The sequence below is a fragment of the Perissodus microlepis genome, chromosome 22, assembly GCF_051167445.1.
Source record: "Perissodus microlepis isolate ML-2025 ecotype Zambia chromosome 22, ASM5116744v1, whole genome shotgun sequence".
Classification (NCBI taxonomy): Eukaryota; Metazoa; Chordata; class Actinopteri; order Cichliformes; family Cichlidae; genus Perissodus; species Perissodus microlepis.
In genome coordinates this window covers 32,445,321-32,468,916 of record NC_140481.1, presented here as the reverse complement: position 1 = coordinate 32,468,916, position 23,596 = coordinate 32,445,321, and the positions used below count along the sequence as shown (strand labels likewise).

General features: G+C 41.9%; 1 protein-coding gene across 1 annotated transcript in view; it reads left to right on the top strand.

Moving 5' to 3' along the window:
* Positions 1-22,339, top strand: part of LOC146363588 (uncharacterized) — a 31,499-nt gene extending 9,160 nt beyond the window's left edge. The window contains exons 10-27 of the mRNA XM_084918990.1: positions 510-593; positions 721-778; positions 4,869-5,083; positions 7,025-7,297; positions 7,490-7,780; positions 8,422-8,706; positions 9,268-9,297; positions 9,673-9,708; positions 10,257-10,289; positions 12,376-12,648; positions 12,841-13,131; positions 14,305-14,589; positions 15,010-15,138; positions 16,704-16,727; positions 17,598-17,630; positions 18,340-18,378; positions 18,503-18,548; positions 21,225-22,339. Coding sequence (XP_084775116.1) covers positions 510-593; positions 721-778; positions 4,869-5,083; positions 7,025-7,297; positions 7,490-7,780; positions 8,422-8,706; positions 9,268-9,297; positions 9,673-9,708; positions 10,257-10,289; positions 12,376-12,648; positions 12,841-13,131; positions 14,305-14,589; positions 15,010-15,138; positions 16,704-16,727; positions 17,598-17,630; positions 18,340-18,378; positions 18,503-18,531 — 2,408 coding nt within the window. The 3' untranslated portion in view covers positions 18,532-18,548; positions 21,225-22,339. The remainder of the gene's footprint in view (positions 1-509; positions 594-720; positions 779-4,868; positions 5,084-7,024; positions 7,298-7,489; positions 7,781-8,421; positions 8,707-9,267; positions 9,298-9,672; positions 9,709-10,256; positions 10,290-12,375; positions 12,649-12,840; positions 13,132-14,304; positions 14,590-15,009; positions 15,139-16,703; positions 16,728-17,597; positions 17,631-18,339; positions 18,379-18,502; positions 18,549-21,224) is intronic.
* The last annotated feature ends 1,257 nt before the right edge of the window (positions 22,340-23,596 follow it).

Below are 23,596 nucleotides of genomic sequence, written 5' to 3'. Positions count from 1 at the left end.
ATTCTGTGTGTGTTTTATGTGTAACAGTGCCTCTTTTATATCAGTCGTTCTCCATCTGTGGGGCACAGAGTGGGATGTAGAGGACCAGTGAAACAAATTTCTAGAAGAGTCATTGTTGCATTAAAATGAAACTTTGATAACTTTTTATTGATAATGGTGAATAAAAATTGTGTGACGTGGATGTTTTTTACTTTCTGAATTGGAACAAAAAAGGTTTTTAGGAACGTCGACTCCTTTCCTGCCGTCTTTCCTCCACGTTCCTTTGATGTGAGATGTTCAAGAACACTGGGGAATTCCCACGTTTATCTTTAAATTATGACTACAAATATAACCCGGTCTATACTCTCCCACTCTTAACTACATGACTTATCACCTTAGCCTGTGAGAAACTGCAGTAAACAATGAAAGGAACGACCGTCACATCAGAACGATCACCAGCATCACATCAGTGTGTTGCTAAAGTTTGCTGTTTTGTTTCATGTAGCTCACAATGTATGTTGTCTTTACAGGAAGTGTAGCAGTTAATGTAGATAAGAAGGCTGATGCTAAAGATGGGAAGGCTGAGGAAAACGAACATCTCACAGGCAGTGACAGTAAGTCTCCCTCAGCTAACATGCTGCTCTGTGTTGTATAATATGAGTCACATTATCCTGTACTGTGGTATTGACTGATACATTTTAAGCTCATGTTGCAGCTGATTACTTTTTTCCTCCTTCACAGAGTCCCTTGACAAAGTGTCGTCTAACTCCAGCAACGCTGACTCTGGTGTCTCTTGTAAGTATCTCTGATGCACTTCACAGATTTACAGTTTAACACAGGATAAACGGTAACTGGTCTGTATTTGTAAAGCGGTTTACTCGTCCCTAAGGACCCCAAAGCGCTTTACACATCCAGTCATCCACCCATTCACACACTGGTGATGGGAATCTACATTGTAGCCACAGTTAGTTTTTATTGTATCGCAAACTTTGTTCACACTCAGCTGATGTCAGTATAAAGCTCAGGTGACGACGATGCTTCCCCTTTCAGTTTCTCTGTTCCCTTTCAAACTTTAGAGACTTTATTTGAAAGAAGACACTAGTGTGAGTGTAAATAAGAGCAGTGAGCTGTAAAGACCGATTAAAGTGAAATGAGATGAGGTCAAATGAATGTGATGACTTTTTAATTTATTTATTTTTTTGGACTTTCACATTTTCTAATACATATCAGTAGGTTTCTATTGTTGAAGTCTTTGTTATATTTAACTGATTTAAAGTTAAAAAAAGTTCAGTGTGATTACACATAAGAGTTTAAGTTGGTGCGTCCCTCACTGAGAACCTGCTGTTACTCTACATGTAAAATAATACTGTTGCTCCTCTCTGCAGCTGAACTCACTCAGGCCCAGGAGTCATCCTGAATCTTCGGCTACATCAACTTTCAAGGCTCGCATGAACTAGATTATTGGCATACAGGCTACAATAATTAAAAATAATAATAATAATAAATATATAAATTTATTTTGCACTTTACAGATTAAAAATCTGAGGTATAATGTGGTTCTTTAGCTTTCCATGAAATGGGTTTTAAAAGTGTTCATGCTTCCTCAATCTGAACCTTCATGACAGCAAAATTTATATGAGTCAGTTTTGATCCAGTTTAAGAAACTACAGGAAACCAAATTAAGTTTAAAACTTTTAGAGTAAATCATAAATCTGAAAACATGTTTGTATAGATTAATATTTGAAACATTGTCACTGGTTTATGCACCTGTGAGAATAAAATAAGAGACACAAACTTCAGCCTGTTGCAGTTTCATACAGATTGGACACAAAGCAGACGCTAAAGTCTGCATCTGATAAAGTGGGCGGAGCTCAGCAGTCACACCTGCTGCCTCTGCAGGAAACATCTCCAGGCAGGTGGAAGAAAATGTTTTAGAAAATGTTTCAGAGTGTGACGTCTGTTAATGCATATAATGTTTTTATGTAGAAGAAATACAATTAAAATATCATCATATTTAGAAGTGAATACATAAAATAAAATGGTTGGATACTAAACAAAGCATAAATGTAATGTGAAGGTTGGTGCTTTAACCCTTTCACTATAAGTTGGCTTAATGAATCAGACCTTTACAAACAGCGAGACCTCAGGTGCTTGAGAGAGTTACATGATTTTAGATACTCTGGTGTGATCATTGTAATGGCGGCGTGGAAAAATCTACTGATTAATCTCCTTTTTTTATTATGGCTTTTATGAGTTTTTGGCCAAATTGAGTGAACTGTTGGATGATTACAAAAACTAAAGTCTGTCTGTGTAAATACATTTGTTGTTTTATTGTGCCTTAAATATTCATTTGCAGTGAAACTTTGTTTTAAAATAGAGTTTCAGTATTTTCTTGCATTTACATGTAAGCTCTTAATTTGAAAAGTTCTGTTTCCAAGGTAATTTCTACTTTTATTCAGCACGAGCTAGCATTACTTTATTGATTGGATAAGATGCTTTAATTATATTCTAGATTTTAAGTTTGAACTTTACAGTAAAAGGTTCAATCCACATAATGAAACTGTCTGTTGATGAATCAGTGAAATATTTGCTGTAAGACTCAAATTCATCTTGTAATCCTGAAATGTCTTCCATTGTGTGGGCGTTTACTGCTAATAATAATGGATTGTAAAGCATCGTATATTTGAAGATTGTGTAGAAAAATTCTTTCAGGACAAAAGGTGATGTTGGAGTTTGTTCTTTCTTTAAAAAGTTATTCTGTTTACTCTTTTTCCCCATTTAAAAATAAAAATTTCACTTGTTTGTTTCTATTTTTTCTGTAATAAAAAATATAAGAATAAGAAAGTGTAAGACTTTTAATTCATTTGAAAGCCTGATGCTTCACCTCGTCCACCCCAGCTGTGAAACTCAGAAACCAGTCTTACTTGTTACCATCTATCGTCCACCTGGGCCTTACACAGAGTTTCTTTCTGATTTCTCAGACTTTTTATCTGATTTAGTTCTCAGCTCAGATAAAATAATTATTGTGGGTGATTTTAACATCCATGTAGATGCTAAAAATGACAGCCTCAACATGGCATCTTTATCTCTCCCAGAACTGCTCGCTGACGCTCCCCGATTATTAAGCTCTTTCTGCTGCTCTGCGTCTATGGGCTCAAAATGTGGTCATAAATATTTTGTACTTGTAAAAAAGATTTGTATGTGTAAAAAGAATTTGTGTGTGCGTAAAAAAGATTTGTATGTGTAAAAAAGATTTGTGTGTGCGTAAAAAAGATTTGTGTGTGGACTTAGCCCAAAAAAAACCCTGCAAGTTACAAGTGCGAATTTTGACCCTATTTTTCTTCCTTTCATCTGATTGGTCAATGTCATGTCAATCACAAATGTAACAATCCAATCAGAGAACAGATGGGTTTGGCTGTCGGAGGGGAGCTTTTTTTGAACTGCAGGTCTTTGAAGGGAATAAATGCCCTTTTACATGCCAACCCAGCGTTTTCCTTCATCACCAGGAAGGAAAACAGTCTGTGGTCGTCCGAGTTTGGTGATTTTTGTGTCACAGGTCTACGTGTTTAATACAGGGACTTCCACAGCCTTTTCAACAGCGCTGCGGACCGCGGGGTGGGGGCGGGCAGTGCTTTGGAAATGACAGTCTTCATTACAAAGCTTTCTTCGTCATGAATTAGCATACATGTTTTTATTGAACATTTGAAGAACCAGCAAAAAAAACAAACTCTTGTAGAGGACATAAAGTCAGAGATAGAAAAGACAAGGAGCAGGTGCATCTAGTACAGGTAGAGCTGCTGCAAAACCCCACAGAGCCCAGCAGCCAGCAACAAATTCTGGATCCTTTGCTTTTAGTTAGCAGTTAGCATTAGCAGCACATCCTGCGTCCGATGTGAAAGGACTTTTATGCTGCGCACTGTGACTCACAGCAATGGTCCCGGGTCAGCCCTGACTTTGTGTTAAACTAATCCTAAAGTAATAATGGTGTTTCTAACCACTGATATAGCACAACTTTATCCTTTCAACAGCTGCTGAAAGTTAGGGGACCTAGCTGCTATCGGATATTTACATAGAGATCCTCCAGCTTCAAACTGTATTACCCTTCAAGGACCTGCAGTTCAAAAAAAGCGCCCCTCTGACAGCCAAACCCATCTGTTCTCTGATTGGATTGTTACATTTGTGATTGACATGACATCGACCAATCAGATGAAAGGAAGAAAAATAGGGTCAAAATTCGTACTTGTAACTTGCAGGGGGTTTTTTTGGGCTAAGTCCACACACAAATCTTTTTTACGCACACACAAATCTTTTTTACACATACAAATCTTTTTTACAAGTACAAAATATTTATGACCACATTTTGAGCCCATATGCGTCTGACACCAGTTTTTTAAGGCAAAAGGATTCAAGCGACACTTTGTAGTGCAGCCCAAACTCGTACTTTAGTTCAAAATCCCAGCAAACCATTTATCTTTTTAGCAAGCTGCCGGTGTTCTGACAAAACGTCCGACCATAGCGTAAATTTACAGTCATGTCTATCAATCCGTGCTACCTTACATGGTTTATGCCTCCATCGTACATGGCCGTTTTGAGTTGTGCGCACGCGCAGTAACACAAGTAGGGTGTTTTGTTAGAACACCGGTTTACCGACGTTCACTTCCTGTTAAACCTTTCACAATAACACAGGTTAGATTACGCCACATCAGATCCCTCAAAATAAAACTGGAGGTAAAAAAGTTAAATGACGCTGAAATATTTACACTGATAAAAATAAATAAAGATATTTTAAATGCTCTGATTAAGTCACTCTGTTCTCTCCTTTATGTGTTTGTATTATTATTTTTAGTGTTGGTGTTCCAGGGTTTGCTCCTCCGTGTGTGATCTTCCAGAATAAAGCTGGGAATAAAAAAAATAGAAACCGTTATCCAGCTGATGTCTTCCAGCTGTTGCTCACTAACATCAGCAGGAAGGCGAGCAGCTGTGGGTCTCAGGCAGACACGGAGACCCCGCTCCAGCAGGAGGATAAAACTGGTTCTAAACGAGAACAGAATGATCCTCGTGTTGGTTCTGGTCCTCTCGGGGACAGGACTGCGCGTGAACGGCGGTGAGTGACCGTCCTGCAGGAGGCTTAAAAGTGAAAGTAAAGAGTGACGCACATTTCAGATGATCGATTCGCTTTTTATTTTTGATAGATAGAAAAGATATTTTTATCGATTCTAGAACTTTAACCCTGCTGCACAGGCCTGACATCTAAAAACAAAGGAGGAAATAGTTTTCACGAGATGTTCCCTGTCTGTGACTGTTCCCACGGACCGAGAGAAAACTCCGTGTTAGTCCATCCTGAGATGACCGAGTGCTGCTTCTAATTTCCACAGTCAGCAACATCAGAGCTGCACAAGTCTTTACTAACACTGATGTTAGTGCGTTATTTGTCACACTTACTGTGGAATATATATACTGGAATACTGGGTATAAAAGTCTGGGCTAAGTCTTCTGTTAGAAGGACTGCAGCAGTCCAGGAGTTGGGTTAACTTTCTTTCATTAAGATTGTTTACATCAAAGTGCTTGCCAGGCTTAATCCAAATTCAGTGCAGCCATACTTGAACTTATTGTTGTATAGTACACAGTATGTGTGACTCTGAGCATGGTTTTCTGGAAACAGAAACAGGTAATTCTACAATGAGTAGAGTCATAGATAACTAGGAAAACAATCACAACACATCATCTATTAACACAAGCAATATCTCATAATGTCCACAAGGGGTCACCGTAGAAGATAAATTGGCTAAACCGCACATGTCTTACAAGTTGTTACTAGTAAGGCACAAATGTGGCAAACTAGCAACAGTTCAACTAAACAATAGAAAAGTCCTTTATTCCTAATACAGCTGGATGGTCACTGCTACTAACTTAGTACTAAATAATCCAACAACATGGTATCAAAGTACTGAGGCATAATTTTAACATGCACTGGTTAAGTATAATCAGTATCATGCCAATTAACCGACCAAAAGAAATAACACTTCGAGGTTCATTAACGCACAACTTGATCACACAAAACTGTGTTACAACTGCAAAGCTCAGCAGCAGCTGCTTTAGTCATCCCCACTCTGGTACTGAGCACACGACCACTGATGCACTTGTTTCCTTTGGTTCACTTGCTGAAATTCCACTTGTGTGTAAATGATCAGTTTCAGTTTGTTCTTCTCTCCAGGTCTCATGTTAGCATTAGCACTTATCAACAGGTCAGCACCACTGGATTAAAATGCTCTTTACTCACCTGTTGTCATCTTCAACCTGGTGTCAGAACTCTGCTGATGCTGTTTTAGTATCCAGGCACATTCTTAAGGTGGAATTTTAGATTAGCTGTAGTCTGTCCACAGACTTTTGTCTTTGTGTCTACATTTTTAAGTATGTCACTAAAATCTTTACACAACAGAAACATGACATTTTTGGTCAGCATACAAACAGAGATCTTTACTCATGTATGAATCACAACCTTATCATTGGGGAGGGGTTTGTACCTCAAGGAGTCATGTTTTCCACAGCAGTGGACCATGATGCCTCCGTCAGGACAGGGTTGGGAGGCTCAGGCCTTGGGGAGGGGCTCATCAGTGAGGGTCTTTGGCCTTGATTGTCATGGGCCAGCCCTCCTGCCATCCATGCAGGGGACCGTAGGAGGAGGATTTGACAGTCAGAAATTTGTGCTTGTGTCATGGTCATCCTCTCTGTGGTGGGGAAGAGCTGGAGCTGAAGCATGAAGCTGAGACACAGATACAGGTGCACCTCAGAGTGCAGCTTGTGTTCTGGAAACAGTCACGAGAAAAGAAGCAAGAACAGAAGAACGATGGGTCGGGTCTCAGAACTGTCACATTAAACAATCCTAGTTTTTCCAAGAAAAGAACAAGTTCATCAACTGATTGTTTATCAGGGACTGACTAAAATACCAAAGAGCAAAGCTTCCTGATTCATAGTGGATGTAAATATTCAGATGGTTTTTCTCAGCTGGCTGGAATAAAAACATTTCCTTCTGTGTGACTTTCAGAGACTCACTCCCTCACCTACATCTACACGGCGCTCTCCAAACCTGTCGGCCTCCCGGGCATCCACGAGTTCACAGCCATGGGTTTGCTGGACGACAAGATGATCGACTACTTTGACAGCGAGAATCAGGTGAAAGTTCCCAGACAGGAGTGGATGAGAGAGCGTTTACCTGCTGATTACTGGGATAAAGGCACACAGTCCCGCAAGAGCAAGCAGCAGTGGTTCAAGGTCAACATCGGCATCCTGATGGAGCGAATGAGACAGAATGACTCAGGTCAGACCCTCGAAAGCTGAAGGACCTGCATGACATCAACAAAATAACATTTTAATTGAAAAATGCTTCCATTTGAGATCAGGTTCCTCAGGTCAGGAACAAGATGTTCCTGCTTCCTCATCTCGTCTCCTCTGAATCTTCATTTCCTTGTCCTTTGTTTGTTCTTCCTTTATTTCACCCTCCTGCTTCCAGACCTCCACGTTCTTCAGTGGATGCACGGCTGTGAGGGTGAGACGCAGCCTGACGGCACGCTCAGGTTTGTCCGAGGCGTGGACATGTACGCCTACGATGGAGACGACTTCCTGTCCTTCGATGATAGAAGCGGAGTCTGGGTCGCTCAGATTCAGGAGGCACAACCCACCAAGAGGAAGTGGGACGGCGTCCAGGTGCTGAAAGAGTACACCATGGGATACCTGGAGAACGAGTGCATCGACTGGCTGAGCAAGTTCTTGGATTATGAACAACAGCAGCCACGAAACACCTGTATGTATGACATCTAGTTTCTGTATTTTGATATTTATTCTTATTAGACTTCATAGAGGAGGCTTTGTGTGTGATTATGGTTCAATAACATTCAGAAATCCAAGAACCTTCAGTTAAACTTCCAACTTTTCTAAGTTCAGGTCAAATAAATGTAAAAAGCTTAAAGATTCCTGTGAGTTAAATGTTTCCTCCTTTATTTGAACACAACAGTCTCATTATGGCAGCAGTAATGCAGATTTACAGCTCAATATAAATGAAAGAACACACGACTACCTATCAGCAACATCAGTAATCAGTCATAAACTGCCTCTTCACTTTTTATCTTCAAACTGTCGTTGTACTACCTCGCTGCGCCCTCCCCACACGGCAGGTGTTCACCTACAGAAACACCTGGTGGATAAAAAAGTCACAGAGACGAGATAAACGAGCGTCTCTCCAAGTGCTCAGTGACGTTCAGCTCCAGATGTGAGACTACAGATGTGAAAGCATTTTGTGTGGAAGCCGCAAACTAAACGTCAGCGTGCGACACGTCTGCCACAGCTGTGCTCAGTCGTTAGGGGTGATCGTCAAAGAAACCTGAATGGTTCCTGTTTGCAGTGATAGCTGAGGAGATACACACCTCTTTACATTTCCTCCTCCAGCTCCACCCGAGGTGTCCCTGTATGCAAAGACCTCCAGAGTGGATGCAGACGTGGTGCTGACCTGCCTCGCCACAGGCTTCTACCCAGCAGACATCGTCCTGAGGATGAAAAAGAATGAGAGAGTCCTGACTGCAGACGACGGCCTGATCAGCTCAGGAGTTCTTCCCAATGAAGACCACACCTTCCAGAGGAGAGACCGTGTGGAGGTTTTAAGGTCTGACCTGTCTGCGTTCAGCTGTGAAGTCGTTCATGAGGCATCTGCTGTGAGCGTTACCAGAGTTTGGGGTGAGAAACTTTATTTTTGTCATTTTTCAGACTTTTCTGTTTTCATTTCTTTAGACCCGTGTTTGAATTCAGAAGTGGTTATTAATATATTCAGGTCCTAGGAGTCACTGTGTGGAATTGTACATCATTTTTCCTTAAGTAGGAGTTTGGTGGCTCTGAGTGAAACTTTACATGTAGCCCCAGCTAACATTGCTAACATATGGATGGAGATGAACACATACTCACAAACTAGAAATTGGCAAATGAATTACATTTTATTTTTATTTCAAAATGTTTATTAAGAATATTTAAATTATGAGCAGTTCAGATAAAAAGAGAAATATTTAAAATGGGAAATATTTGTGTGAACATGATAAAACAACACTGCCTGTGACGAGGTCTGACCTGGAAGGTTCGATTGATGTATTTATGCTCGATATGTTTGAGCAAATATAAAATAATAGATGTGTTTTTCAAGATGTGTTTACAAAGAAAACAGACTGGATTCCAAAATAAATTTTAATTTCATTCATTCAAATATTTGATGTTGTTCGGTGTCGTTTAACTCTGTGTTTCTAACAGGTGGACCTTCTGTTGTTCTTCATCCAACAAGTAAGTGTCTCTGCTCTCGACATGCAGCAGGTAAAATAACCGTTGAACACGCTTACTGAGACTATTTTATTACTTTGTACAAAAGCCTTTGTTGGTGATGACAGCTTGTGTACAGAGAAGGCTGTTTCTACCGTCCTACTTTAAATACTGGAGGAACCAAAGGAAGCCCACAGTCTGACAGCAAAGTGCTCTAATGGGTGATACGGTACCACGAGGGCATTAATAGAAGATCATTTGTAACCTTCACTAAAGCTGTTTCTGTGCTGTGATGAGCTCTGAAACCTGACCGGCAGGACTTCTTTGAGCAGTTTTGTAGGAATGGAGGAAGTAATCACTGAAGTTAACTGAGAAAGATGAACTCTGTGTTTCTAACAGGTGGACCTTCTGCTGTGGTTCCCACTCCAAGTAAAAGTAAGTGCTTCATTTCTCTTCTCTAGATCTGAGCTCTCTCTGCACACACACACTGATCAGCTATAACATTACAACCACCTGCTTAAATCTAACCTTTCCACACACAGCATCTGGACAGTGTTCACAGTGCTTTATCAGGTATTGTGTGGAGAACGTTGAAGTGAAAAATGAGTTTAATCTGTGTTTGATTGAGGCTGTAACACAACAACATGTGACTGAGAGTACGCTGAGCTCATTGTCATGTTCAAGAAGCCAGTTTGAGATGATCTGAGCTTTGTGACATGGTGTGTTATCCTGCTGGAAGCAGCCATCAGAGGGTGAAACACTGTGGTGATAAAGGGATGGACATGCTCAGTAACAACACTGAGCAGGCTGTGCTGTTTCAGCCGTGCTGAGTTGGGACTAAGAGGCCCAAAAATATCCCCAAACATCAAAGCAGCAGCAGCCTGAAGCTCAGATATAAACCAGGATGGATTCATGTTTTCATGTTTGTGCTAAAATGAAGTCGTGTGTTTCAAATCTTTCTTTAACTCTGTGGTTTTAAACAGGTCGGCCTTCTGTTGGTCTTGATCCTCCAGCAAGTACGTTTCTCTGCTCTACATGTGATCTCTCTCCTCTCTCTGTACCGATGGATGATGGATGATGGATGGATGATGGATGGATGATGGATGGATGATGGATGGATGGATGGATGGATGGATGATGGATGATGGATGATGGATGGATGATGGATGGATGGATGGATGGATGATGGATGATGGATGGATGGATGGATGGATGGATGGATGGATGGATGGATGATGGATGGATGGATGGATGGATGATGGATGATGGATGGATGATGGATGGATGGATGATGGATGATGGATGGATGGATGGATGATGGATGGATGGATGGATGGATGATGGATGATGGATGGATGATGGATGGATGGATGATGGATGATGGATGGATGGATGGATGATGGATGGATGGATGGATGGATGATGGATGGATTGATGATGGACGGATGGATGATGGATGGATGGATGGATGATGGATGGATGATGGACGGATGGATGATGGATGGATGGATGATGGATGGATGGATGATGGATGATGGATGGATGATGGACGGATGGATGATGGATGGATGGATGGATGGATGATGGATGGATTGATGATGGACGGATGGATGATGGATGATGGATGGATCGATGGATGGATGGATGGATGATGGATGGATGGATGGATGGATGGATGGATGGATTATGGATGGATGGATGGATGGATGGATTGATGATGGACGGATGGATGATGGACGGATGGATGGATGATGGATGGATGATGGATGATGGATGGATGATGGACGGATGGATGATGGATGGATGGATGGATGATGGATGGATTGATGATGGACGGATGGATGGATGGATGATGGATGGATCGATGGATGGATGGATGATGGATGGATGATGGATGGATTATGGATGGATGGATGATGGACGGATGGATGATGGATGGATGATGGATGATGGATGGATGATGAACGGCTGGATGATGGATGGATGATGGATGGATTATGGATGGATGGATGATGGATGGATGATGGATGGATGATGGATGGATGGATGATGGATGGATGATGGATGGATGATGGATGGATGATGATGGACGGATGGATGATGGATGGATGATGGATGGATCGATGGATGGATGGATGGATGATGGATGGATGATGGATGATGGATGGATGATGAACGGCTGGATGATGGATGGATGATGGATGGATTATGGATGGATGGATGATGGATGGATGATGGATGGATGGATGATGGATGGATGATGGATGGATGGATGGATGGATGGATGGATGGATGATGGATGGATGATGGATGGATGGATGGATGGATGGATGATGGATGGATGGATGGATGGATGATGGATGGATGGATGGATGATGGATGGATGGATGATGGATGGATGGATGATGGATGGATGGATGGATGGATGATGGATGGATGGATGGATGATGGATGATGGATGGATGGATGGATGATGGATGGATGATGGATGGATGGATGGATGATGGATGATGGATGGATGGATGGATGGATGATGGATGGATGGATGGATGGATGATGGATGGATGGATGGATGATGGATGATGGATGGATGGATGGATGATGGATGGATGATGGATGGATGGATGGATGATGGATGATGGATGGATGGATGGATGGATGGATGGATGATGGATGGATGATGGATGGATGGATGGATGGATGGATGGATGGATGATGGATGGATGATGGATGGATGGATGGATCCTTCTGTCCTTCACTTGTCCACCATCGTCCATATTTTTGGATAATAACTTTGTAAATCATTGCGATGGAGTGTGAGAGATCTGATTAAGCTCATTTTGTAACTGTATGTTTTAACTCTGTGGTTTTTAACAGGTGGACCTTAGTTAAGTTAATGTCCTCCAGAGCAGCTGCTCTTTAACAAATGTAGCACACAGAGGTTTAAAGAGACAGAAAAACTGAATGGATGTAATCATTGTTTATCAGGGACTGACTAAAATACCAAAGAGCAAAGCTTCCTGATTCATAGTGGATGTAAATATTCAGATGGTTTTTCTCAGCTGGCTGGAATAAAAACATTTCCTTCTGTGTGACTTTCAGAGACTCACTCCCTCACCTACATCTACACGGCGCTCTCCAAACCTGTCGGCCTCCCGGGCATCCACGAGTTCACAGCCATGGGTTTGCTGGACGGCAGGATGATCGACTACTTTGACAGCGAGAATCAGGTGAAAGTTCCCAGACAGGAGTGGATGAGAGAGCGTTTACCTGCTGATTACTGGGATAAAGGCACACAGTCCCGCAAGAGCAAGCAGCAGTGGTTCAAGGTCAACATCGGCATCCTGATGGAGCGAATGAGACAGAATGACTCAGGTCAGACCCTCGAAAGCTGAAGGACCTGCATGACATCAACAAAATAACATTTTAATTGAAAAATGCTTCCATTCGAGATCAGGTTCCTCAGGTCAGGAACAAGATGTTCCTGCTTCCTCATCTCGTCTCCTCTGAATCTTCATTTCCTTGTCCTTTGTTTGTTCTTCCTTTATTTCACCCTCCTGCTTCCAGACCTCCACGTTCTTCAGTGGATGCACGGCTGTGAGGGTGAGACGCAGCCTGACGGCACGCTCAGGTTTGTCCGAGGCGTGGACATGTACGCCTACGATGGAGACGACTTCCTGTCCTTCGATGATAGAAGCGGAGTCTGGGTCGCTCAGATTCAGGAGGCACAACCCACCAAGAGGAAGTGGGACGGCGTCCAGGTGCTGAAAGAGTACACCATGGGATACCTGGAGAACGAGTGCATCGATTGGCTGAGCAAGTTCTTGGATTATGAACAACAGCAGCTCAAAAAGAAATGTATGTATGATATGAAAAAAATTGTGTTTTTAAATTCATTATTAGTGGAGCCTGTAGAGTAGTTTTAGTTATAAAAGTTATAAATTCACGAAACCTTTTTTTAAATTTTTAGGTCAGTGTGTGACAACATTTCACATTAAAAAGTATCAATAATGTTTTTTGGTTTTTTTTTTAAATTTCTGTCTAGTCTATTTTTTAAGTGTTGCACCTCCTGAGGTGGAGGTGCAGCCACTGCTGGGCCTTCTTTGCCAAGGTGTTGGTGTCGTGGGTCCAGGTGAGATCAGCATAGATGTGGGTGTCCAGAGGAGACCCAGGACAGGAGAGACATTATATATCTCGGCTGGCTTGGGGACACCTTGGTGTTTTCCAAAAGAATTTGGAGGAGGATAAGCAAAAAAAAATGGATGAATGAAAAAGAACAATTAAAAAATAACTGATTCTATTTTTAAAGTTTTATAAATTAAGTATAAATGAGCTGTATGTAATGTCCTTTGTTTAGCAGAAATATCAGTTTTTGTGGAACCAAAATAAATGCTCACAACATTTAACCAAATATTCCTTCAATAAATGTGTCACTTTAACTGTCTGCATGTTTGCAGCTTGTGTGATCCATGTGAACATGTTTTGTAAAATGAAGCAGAGCCTCTCTGCAGGTTTAAACTAGAAATCAGACTTTAACAGATCAGGTCTCACTCTGTGAAAGCTCTATGGTGAAGTATCTGCGGCTCGTTCCACACAGTCTGTGAGATCTCTGCAGACCAGAATCACAGAGTACAGAATTAAACCACTTTCATAAACAAACAAACAAGTCTGTCTTTTATGGAAGCTGCTCCTCGAAGCTTCTCAGAATAAAATGAGGTAAAATCAGCCAGTCACATTTTCAGTTTTTCCCAGCCAATTAGATATTTTCTTCTTTGGTGACGCGTCATTATTCACATTCAGTGACCAACACAAAGAATAAAGAAGAAAAGCAGTGCGACCAACTCCCAACCAGTTTTCATGGAGGTTACCAACCTATTTTTCCTCTTGTGTGACCGAAGCTTTAATACTTACAGCTCATATAAGACATTCAGTACCAGCTGATTCATTCTTTAATGTGTCAGAGATAAATTCATTAAATCAGTGTTACAGTTTTCACATGTGGTGACACAGTTTTCCATTTCCTGCTTCCAGCTCCACCTGAGGTGTTTGTGTTTGCAAAGAAGGTCAGAGTGCAGACAAAGCTCATCCTGACCTGCCTCGCCACAGGCTTCTACCCCAAAGACATCATCATGAGGATCAAGAGGAACGGACGTGTTCTGACTGCAGACGACGGCCTGACGAGCTCAGGAGTTCTTCCAAATAACGATGAGACCTTCCAGAGACGAGACCATGTGGAGATTTTGAAGTCTGACCTGTCAAAGTTCAGCTGTGAAGTCGTCCATGAGGCGACCAGTGTGGATGTTACAAATACTTGGAGTAAGAAACGTTTTATTGCCTCTGTTGTTGATCATAAGTTTGTTTCTTCAGTCAGAGCCTGGAGCTCCTCTGTGTCCAGCAGATCTGCATCATTACTGTCCTGATCACAGTCCTGAGGTCAGATCCATGTCAGTCCATCTAGAACTAAGCTAGCATGTCACATGTAGCCCAGCTCTGCAGCCCTGAAGAAGCAGAGGAGCGATCTCCTCCAGAGCATCACTGAATAGTTCCAGATATGAACAGTTTCAGTGCCGTCCCCTCTCACTGACCTCCTGCTCTGCTTCACCTGTTGCTGCTCCACATCACTGCTGTCAGATCACTGACTCCATCATGACTGTGGCTTCAAATCTACATCTCAGTAACAAACGGCAGCAAATAACTGACAGTGACCTCAACCTGAAACGTGTGTCTGTGTTTCAGACATCACTGACCTTCCACCGGAACCTGGATGTGGACCTCCGATCGCTGGTGCAGTGGGAGGAGTCTTGGCTGTGGTTGCTCTTGTTGCTGTAGTTGCCTGTGTGATCTTGTATAAAAGGGGAATTCTTGGTAAGTCCAGTGTGCTGTTGTGTGTAAATACTGTTGAGTGGAGCTAAAATGTTTGTCTTTGTATCCTGTAAAAATGAAACCGTCCTGGTCTCAGACAGTGATGACATGGAGCTGTTACTGATCATCACATTTGAAACACATGAAGAAAATCATTGAAATGAATGTAAGAAATGTTGAATATCAGCTGCTCCAGTCTTTCAGCTTTCAAACACTTCACTTAGTATTTTATTAGGACTCCATGAGGGGGTCAAAGGTCACAGTCATGTGACATGATGTCAGACTTTCCTGTCTGCAGCTTCTGATCCAATAACTTTGAGCCCTCTGGGACATAAATGTCGTTTTTCTGTGCAGAACAGAAATGATTGATGTTTGCTGACAGTGTGCAGCTCGTTTCCTCCACCGTCTCCACGCAGACACATCTGCATGTAGAACTGAAACTTTTCAACAACAGTTAGTCTGGATCACAGTAAACTGTAGGATTACACTTCAGCATGTGATTCATTCACACTGCATGTTAACCCTTTAAAGCCGGTCAGAGCAGCACGCTCTGTTTTGTGTAACTATTTTTAAATCCCGGTAGCACTGCAACCACGTAAGCTAGCGCAATAATTTGTTTTGCATATGAAACCGGAGGAGTTGTACTTACATCTTATGCCATCAGCTTGTCCTCGGTCACGGTTTCCTTCCACATATAGCTTTGCAAAAACTGCATAAAAAGCACTTGCAGCAACAAAAACATAATATTCCAGAAACACGCTTTGCCGATCTGATCAGCTGTTCATAACACTTCCTACGTCCATCAGCGCGAACTATCGCATGTCCGCCATGACCCGCCCGAAACCGGAAGTGACGTCATTTTGCGGAAATGTAGTTTTTTACCATCAGGGCCTTATGAGCCTTTACTGGTGTTTTTAAAAGTTATGTTTGACTTTATGACTTTCTGTGTCGTTTCTGGGATGCTTTGAACTCAAATTGCACTGCTGGAAATAGTTTATTTTGATGCACATGCTGTGTTTTTTTGCAAATTTGCACTATAATATTTATTTTCGTTTTTCCTGCAGTATATAAAAATTGGTGTATTTCAAAAATAAAACTATGAAGACACTCAAAATAAATTTCCTGTGGTGGGAAACTATTTTGTTAACTTTTTTGTATTTACAGTTTTGAGGGATAAGCCTCTTAAATTTCTCTAACTAGAAATATATGTTAAAAAAACAGAAATGATTTAAAAAAAAATTGTAGTTTATTGCACTTTTTTGCAATTTATGTAATTACTATGCACTTAATGCATACATATCATTAAAATCTGGGCTATAATGGTTGTATTGATGTATAGCAACTTGAAATGCTCCCAAAAATGGCTCCACAGCATGTAAAAATATAATATAAGCTCTGGCGGACTTGGTTCTTTGGTAGGTCTTAAAGGGTTAATGAACATGTTGCTGACTGAGGTCTGATGATGATATCAGAGTTGGTCTGAAGCTCACTGAGCTGCTTCACACATGTAGAACAAACCACTGAGTTCATCCATCATCACTGACAGTCTGTGTTACGTCTGTTTACAGGACGTGGAGCCAACGACATGAACGGTAACATCTTTATTTTTCTGTCTTATAAAGTTTGATGCTCAGAGACTCGAGTCAGTCTGAGCCCATCCATTAACACCTTTAATCTGACAGTAACAGGACAGTAGCTGTCTGTCAGTTTGGTCCCTGCAGGATCACAGACAGTCTGTGACTCAGGTCCCTTCAGAGAGCTCTGCTCTCATGTTGGTCCCTGTGGTCAGTGTAGGATCAGCAGTTCATGTAACGAGCACATGTTTAACCTGTGGGAGAACACAAACCCACAGAGAGGCTCCAGCTGAGTTTGAACCCACAACCTTCCTGCTCAGTGAAACCACCACAGCACCTGCTCACATCCCAAATACTGCATCTACTGCTTCCATACTGCTCCTGACACTCCCTGTGAAACACTTTCACCTGGTGGTGAAGTTTGAAATAAAGTGTAGTGAGGTCTGATTAAGAGCGACTCCTTTAAATGAGCAGCACAGCAGATCTTTGGTTCCTGCTCTCTCCTCTGTTTGTGCAGCTCAGTCTGCTGCTGAGCTCCTTCCTTCACAACAGCTGGGCTCCACACAGCCAGCTGTGAGCTTTGGCTCCACCCTGCAGTGGTTCACACCTGAGCCTGACAGGTGAAACATGGCTGCTGTCAGGTGTGTGCAGAGGACAGAGGTTCCTCTCTGTGACAGCTGCTCAGTTTCACTGAAACTTTACATCTATATGAAACAAACAGAAGAAAAACTCAGACGTACTTTTGACTTTCAGTGTTTCTCTGTGGAGTCACTGCTCTTTAACTTGACTCTGTTAAAATGTAATTTTTTACATGAACAGATCAAAAGAATCAAACATGAAGCACTGACTGAATAAATATGTCATTTGGTCTTTTGTGTTTGTTTACAGGTTTACCTCGGGTTGTTTACACTACTACACCACGTAAGCACTTTATTTTTCTGCTCTGGTTTTTTGGTAAACGTTATTTTTTAATTTAAGTTTTAGCACATAAGCTCTTATTATTTGATGTGGTAATAATATTTATACAGCAGCAGTGCTGAAAACCTTAAAGCTGATTTTAACCTGCAGTTCATAAATAAAAGAAACAGAAACAGATCAGCTTTAAATGTTTCCTCACATGTGGAGCAGTTTGTCCTTAAATAACCTGAGTGTGTGTGTGTGTGTGTGTGTGTGTGTGTGTGTGTGTGTGTGTGTGTGTGTGTGTGTGTGTGTGTGTGAGAGAGAGAGAGAGATTACCTTTTTTGTGGGGAACAAAAAATGTTTTTAGGAACATCGACTCATTTTCAGTCTTTGGTCCTTTTTCCAGTTTTCTCCAGGACCCTTTGATGTGAGATGTTCAGGAACACTGGGGAATTACCATGTTTCTATTTATGACTACAAATATAACCCAGTGTATACTCTTCCACTCTTAACTACATGACAGCACCACTTATCACCATAACCATTTGGAAACAGATCAATAAGCAATGAAAGGAATGACCTCACATCAGAACGATCACTACATCACATGAGTTTGTGACTGAAGTTTGCTGTTTTGCTTCATTCAGCTCAAAATGTTTGTCGTCTTTACAGGAAGTGTAGCAGCACATACAGCAAAGGACGAGCTTTAACATTTTGTGTCTGTTTGTAGGACGTGATGCTGACGACGAACTTTTCAGAGGCAGCAACAGTAAGTCTGTCTCAGCTAACGTGTTGTATCAATGTGTAATTATAAGTCACATAATTTTGTACTCTGGTTTGACTGATTTTAAACTCATGTTGCAGCTGAATACTTTGTTTTTTTCCCTTCACAGAGTCCATGGATATACGACCAGAATTTTAGCGGCTCTGGCGTCTCTTGTAAGTATCTCTGATGCACTTCACAGTTTGTTAACATAGGATAGTAAAAAGTGGACATACAGAGGGGGATGCACCAGTGTGGGATCGGTGTCACAACGCTGGACCCACACCTAGACGATCGATGCTAGCTGTTACACATTAATAAATGTGACTGATATGACATGTTTTTAAATTTGATTTCATTTATTTTACTAATAAATATCAAACCTGTAGGTTTTGAGCTAAACTAAATTAACTGAACTAAATTAAATAATACAACATATTACAAAGTTTACAAAATATAAGAAGTAGCTCTGATATATAAAAATTCAATTATAAATATCCAGAATACAGTGGTCCATCATTTATTGCAGGAGTTATGTTCTAAAAAAAACCTGTGATAGGTGAAATCCGCGAAGTAGCCAGCTTAAATGTTTTAATTATTATAGATGTTTTAATTATTATAGATGTTTTAATTATTATAGATGTTTTAATTATTATAGATGTTTTAAGGCTGTAAAACCCCTCACTACACACTTCTCTCAGACAGACATGAACATTTTCACACTTTTCTCTCTTGTTTAAACTCTCAAAGTTCAAACCTACGTAGAAAAATAAGTCCAGTATTATAGGATGAAACCAAAGATCAAACCCTGTTTTTAGGTCCAGAACATGGAAATAGAGCAGCTGCAAGAGAGTTCAACACTAATGAATCATTAATGAATCAATGGTACAGAAGTAGAGGAAGCAAGAAGAATGAGTTGAGTAAAGTTTTACTCATCTGACTGTTTCATTTTGCTTAATGCACTTTACAAACATGCAGTGCAGAACTTCAGAGTCACACTGCTAGCAATCGAAGGTTTATGTACAGGAGACACGGCACGAGATTGGATGCAGAAAACAATGTGCTGAAAAAAAAAATCATGCAAAATTCCACCCAAACAAATCAGCGAAACAGCGAGGTCGTGAAAAGTAAGCTGCGTTATAGCGAGGGACCACTGTATTACAAAGGTGAAATATATATTATTGACATTTTTACTCTAACTTGTAAAACTTTATTATTTTCATTGTAGATGATGTGCAAAAAGGGTGAAACTATTGCAGTGTTTACTGTGTTAGATGAAGGAGTTGTACAGGGAGACGGCCACAGGCAGGAATGATTTCCTGTGCCATTCAGTGGTGCATTATGGGTAGTCTCAGTCTCTCACTGAGCGTGCTCCTGTAACTGACCAGCACATCATGGAGTGGGTGGGAGGTGTTGTCCAGCATTGCCCATATCTTAGACACCACCCTAAAGGAGCCCACAGCATTACTGGGCTTGTGATCAGTTTATTGAGTCTGTTGACATCTGCGATCCTCAACCTGCTGCCCCCCTACAGAAGCACAGGTGTCAAACTCGAGGCCTTGAGGGCCAGTGTCCTGAAACTTTTACACGTGTCCCTGTTGCAGCTCACCTGAATAAAAGGAGTAGGTCATTAACAAGACTCTATAGAACTGGAGGACTACAGGACTACAAACTACAGGACTGCTTCACACAGACTGGGACATATTTGAACACGAGGGCCTGGAAACTTTCACAGGATCAGTACTGGACTGTATCAAGTTCTATACTGGAAATGTGACTGTGGACAAACCGATCTGAAAAGGGGGATTAAAAAAGCCAAGACAGACCACAAAAGAAACACCGAGTCCCACCTGTCCAGCCACAGCACACGGGCGGTGTGGCAGGAACACAAGACATCATAAACCACAGAGGCTGTGAGAGCAGAAAACCTGAGTGTGCAGCCGGCAGAGGAGATAAACAGCTTCTTCGCCCGCTTTGAAACACCACAACAGCAGCCCTCATCTCCTCCAGCCCTGCTCCCATCCTCATCTCCTCCAGCCCTGCTCCCATCCTCATCTCCTCCAGCCCTGCTCCCATCCTCATCTCCTCCAGCCCTGCTCCCATCCTCATCTCCTCCAGCCCTGCTCCCATCCTCATCTCCTCCAGCCCTGCTCCCATCCTCATCCTCACCTCGTTCCTGCACTGCTCCATTCACTGTAACACGATGTCAGATGTGTGCTCCTAGCAGTGAACCCCAGGAAGGCTGCCGGTCCAGACAGAGTACCTGGCAAGGTGCTGAGAGCGTGTGCCCACCAGTTCACCCTCATCTTCACCAGACTCTTCAGCCTCTCACTGGATCAGGCAGCCATCCCATCCTTTCTAAAATCAGCCACAATCATCCCAGTGCCGCAGAAGTCTCCCATCACAGCCTGACGATTACCGCCCTGTGGCCCTCACGACGGTAATCATGAAATGCTTCGAGAGACTAGTCCTTCAGCACATCACGGATTACCTCCCCCCCAGAATTTGACCCCCACCAGTTTGCATACCATGCAAACAGATCCACAGACTAAAAAAATGTTTCCGTTAATACTGTTCATGTGTATATAGTAATGCAGAACGTGCAATGGGATAGATGATGGCAGTGGCCACAAGTGACTTGTAAAAAATCCTGAGCATTGTTCTACAGATGTTTAAAAACCTCAGCCACCTCAGAAAATAGAGACGACTCCGGCCTGCTGTATGTTTTCAGAATCTGAACCACAGTTAGAGCGAGGGCAGAAAACAGCTTTGCCAAAGAAAATATGAGAATAAGCCAGAGCAGATCAGCGTCTGTGTTACATGTAAAATAATGCTGTTGTTCATCCCTGCAGCTGATTCTGCCAAACAAGCTCAAGCCCAGGAGCCATCCTGACTCTTCTTCTACAGACCAGCAACAAGAACTTCCATCAGAGAGGACTTAAAGACTTGCAGGAACAACAGAATAATTTGCATTAATGATCAAGGAACTGACCTCCCAGCCCATTGTTCCTTCAGTGGGCTGGTTTCAGTCATTATGCAAATGTCCTGTTTATAAGATTGGAAACCTGCAGTCAGCTGAGACTGAAGAAGTCACCTGATGATGATGAAACGTTTCTCCCACTGAAAACATCCAGATGAACAGAATCAACTTTTTAGGCAAACACAGTGATATACCTTACGTTAAGAACAGATTTAACACTGAATTTGATCAAGGTATTATCATAACCTGCCTTATACCGAACACTTTACGCAGCTGGATAGTGTAGTGGTAAGACTACACACCTTTGGAGCGGGAGTCGCAAGTCTATTTGTTACTGGGTGAGAATCAAAGGTTGTTGTTGTTAAGCTTATTCTTGTGCACCTCTCTGGACGTCTGATATAGAGAGATGAACCTTTTGCAGGCAACAATCCGATTACCATGGCAACCGCCTTCTGCCCTCCGGTCAAACCGGCATGAAGAGATAAGGAGGAAGAAAAGCATGTAATTTTTTTAAACTTTAAATGAAAAGCCAGGATTTACACAAAGCAATCGAAGGATCTCCTAATTGATTTTATAGCTATAGAAAAAAATCTGCTTGTTGTAAAGAGTGTTGCATAGCTTTAATTTCAGGCGTTATTTAATTGCTCTATCATATCCCTCCAGTTCATTCTTTACTCCTATATAACATTTACCCAAATGCAATGCTGTGGTTTTAGAATAGAATAGAATTCAACTTTATTGTCATTGCACATGCACAGGTACAGGGCAACGAAATGCAGTTTGCATCCATCCAGAAGTACTTTAGCCATGATATAGATATATTACAATATATATTAGCAATAATATAGATATGTAAGCATATTACAGAAATGGGTCTATTATGGTATGTTATAATGTACACGGTATGAAGTATGTTATGAATGTGCTATAACTATAAGTATGTACAGGCTGTAGTGAGTACAAGCTATGAACAGGATATAAATATGAAATAAAAAACTATACAGAAATCTGAGATATACAGTTATACAGAAATGGGAACTATGCAAGTTATAAACAGTTGTAGGATTAAAAATTATCGTATGTACAGAATGATTATTTACACAGAGCTATACAGTAGTGCAGTTAAGATTAGTGAGATATGTGGATAATTTCTACAGTATCTATATAAAGTGCTAGTGGTGTGAGTGGTGGTTCAGTCCATGTTATTATTGTGTGTTTGAGGGTATGGTTGTCCATTGTGTGTGTGTGTAGGTGGTTGTGGTGTGTGTATGTCCAGTCCATGTGTTAAAGTGGGTCAGATGTCAGGAGGCAGAGTTCAGGAGTCTGACAGCTGTGGGGAAGAAGCTGTTCCGGTACCTGGTGGTCTTAGTCCGGAGGCTCCTGTAGCGCCTCCCAGAGGGCAGGAGGGTGAAGAGTCCATGTGATGGGTGACTGGGGTCTCTGATGATTTTCCCAGCCCTTTTCAGACACCGCTTCCTGTAGATGTCCTTTATGGCAGGAAGTGGAGCTCCAGTGATGCGCTGGGCAGTTTTCACGACCCTCTGCAACGCCTTCCGGTCCGAGGCAGAGCAGTTCCCGAACCAGACTGTTATACAGTTGGTCAGGATGCTCTCGATGGTGCAGCGATAGAAGTTCACCAGGATGTCTGAGGACAGGTGGTTCTTCCTCAGAGTCCTCAAGAAGAAGAGGCGCTGGTGAGCCTTCTTGACCAGCTTGGAGCAGTTGGTCGTCCAGGTGAGATCCTCGGAGATGTGGACTCCCAGGAACTTGAAGCTGCTCACACGCTCCACAGCCGTCCCCTTAATGTGGATGGGTGGATGTGGGTCAGCACTCCTCCTGTAGTCCACGATGAGCTCCTTGGTCTTCTCGGTGTTAAGCAGCAGGTTGTTTGTGTCGCACCACTTTCTGCTAATACCTCAGGTTCATCTTTCTCCTGTCTGAGTTTTAACATAACTCTCATTACTGCCTTACACCTCTGTACTGTCTGTAGTGTCATGATACAGCTGTAGGTCGTCTTCTTACGTCTTCTCTTTCTGCCCTATCTGGTGATGCATGTAGATGGTTAGTGCAGTGTCGATCAGCAGGGAATGAAGCAGCATCCACAGACAGCCAGCAAGACCACTGCAACTGCAACAGAGACTAAAAAAGAAGACACAAAAACACCCCACCTACCAAACCACTGCTGCATGAAAGCTTTGAATGAGCCCGTCTGTCATGATCCGTTTGTGACTCCGTGTTTATGTT